Source organism: Rhincodon typus, chromosome 11 (assembly GCF_021869965.1).
Source record: "Rhincodon typus isolate 14 chromosome 11, sRhiTyp1.1, whole genome shotgun sequence".
NCBI classification, from domain to species: domain Eukaryota; kingdom Metazoa; phylum Chordata; class Chondrichthyes; order Orectolobiformes; family Rhincodontidae; genus Rhincodon; species Rhincodon typus.
In genome coordinates, this window is record NC_063342.1 from 69720323 (window position 1) to 69721835 (window position 1513).

At 57.2% G+C, this 1513-nt stretch overlaps 1 protein-coding gene across 6 annotated transcripts in view; it reads right to left on the minus strand.

The window, feature by feature from the left end:
- Positions 1-1231, minus strand: part of lrch1 (leucine-rich repeats and calponin homology (CH) domain containing 1) — a 176743-nt gene extending 175512 nt beyond the window's left edge. For all 6 annotated transcript variants that reach the window (XR_007263209.1, XR_007263210.1, XR_007263208.1 and 3 more), the window contains exon 1: positions 865-1231. Coding sequence is in view for 3 of the 6 variants with exons in the window: in XM_048602885.1 (XP_048458842.1) it covers positions 865-1099 (235 nt within the window). In the remaining 3 variants the exon portion in view is untranslated. The remainder of the gene's footprint in view (positions 1-864) is intronic.
- Positions 1232-1513: the final 282 nt, after the last annotated feature.

Consider the following 1513-nt stretch of genomic DNA (forward strand, 5'->3'; position numbering starts at 1 on the left):
GCACACGGGACAGCGCGGACCTCACCCACACTGCACACGGGACAGCGTGGACCTCACCCACACTGCACACAGGACAGCGTGGACCGTCACTGTACACAAACCGGCAGGAATCTAATATGAGTCATTCTGTGAGATAAATACTTTTACATGACAAGCAACTTTGAGGATGTAGATTATAGTTTATTCAGCAGCCTGTACATTACCAGGCAGTGATGGTGCACAAGATCTGGTGACCAAACAGCCTGGCAGTGAGTCTCTCATCCCGAGACTGAACAGTTGCCTCCAAGTTCATCCCTGTTCCTAGTAACTGGGTGACAATGACGGGCATGCGACATCAGCATCTCCCCCATATGAGACCACAACCTTAAAATGGCCAGCTTTACTGACTTGTCAAAGCCTCACCAACTCCATCAGATCTTCTACTTCCATTTGTGTTTTGTCAGAAGTAAACTTGTAAAGTTTTGTGGCAGTCGGGCATCAGTTCCCAATGACTCCAGCGGCTAGTTAAAGGTGAAGTGTCAGAGTGAATGAAAATCTCTGGCTTTTCATCCATTTAATGCAATCCAAGATACATCATTATACTAGTTACTTTCTATATATACCAGCTATGTCCACTGTTACATTTTAACTAAGCTGATAGTTATATCAGTAACCAGATATTGCTGGTGCACTCACTTCTGGTTAGACTAGTTGTACTACTAGTTATACTAGCTGGACAGTTACATTAATAGTTAATAAGTCCAACTTGTCACTAACTAGTTATACTAACTAGCCACTCCTCAGGGAGGCACAGGTTATGGCAGAGCCTGGCACGGCTGGTTATGCTAGTTAAGTTAGTTAGCGGCTAGTTAAGCGCTTGCCCACCTGCCTCCACCGTGTCGCTGAGGTCCAGCGCGGCCGCGCTCCTCGGGAACTCCTTCAGTTTGCGGCCGCTCAGGGCGAGGATCCCGGAGCCTGCCGCCTCCACCAGGGCCCGCTCCAGGGAGCGGGGAAGAAGCGGCGCCGCTCCCGGCCCAGAACCCGGCCCAGCCCCCACCACCGCAATCCCGGGGCCCGGGACCATGGCCAGGCCCGGAGCCGGCCCCTCCGCCTCCGCCATGCTGACCCCCGCTCCGCTCCGCTCCTCCTCACTCAGTCCGCTCCCGCCGATCCGCCGCTGCTCATTTCCCGCTGCGTACCGCCCGCCCGAGGGACAACGGCAGATTGAGGCGGAAACCCAACGGCCGGCGGAGCGGCGGCGCAGCCTGGAGGCAGCGGGAGGAATTGCAGGCAGAGCGGGGAGGAGGGAGACTGACACCCCCTGGGGGGAGGGGGTACTGCAGGCAGAGCGGGGGAGGGAGACTGACACCCCCTGGGGGGAGGGGGTACTGCAGGCAGGGCGGGCAAGAGACTGACACCCCCCGGCGGGAGGGGGTACTGCAGGCAGAGCGGGGGAGGGAGACTGACACCCCCTGGGGGGAGGGGGTACTGCAGGCAGAGCGGGGAAGGGACTGACACCCCCTGGGGGAGGGGG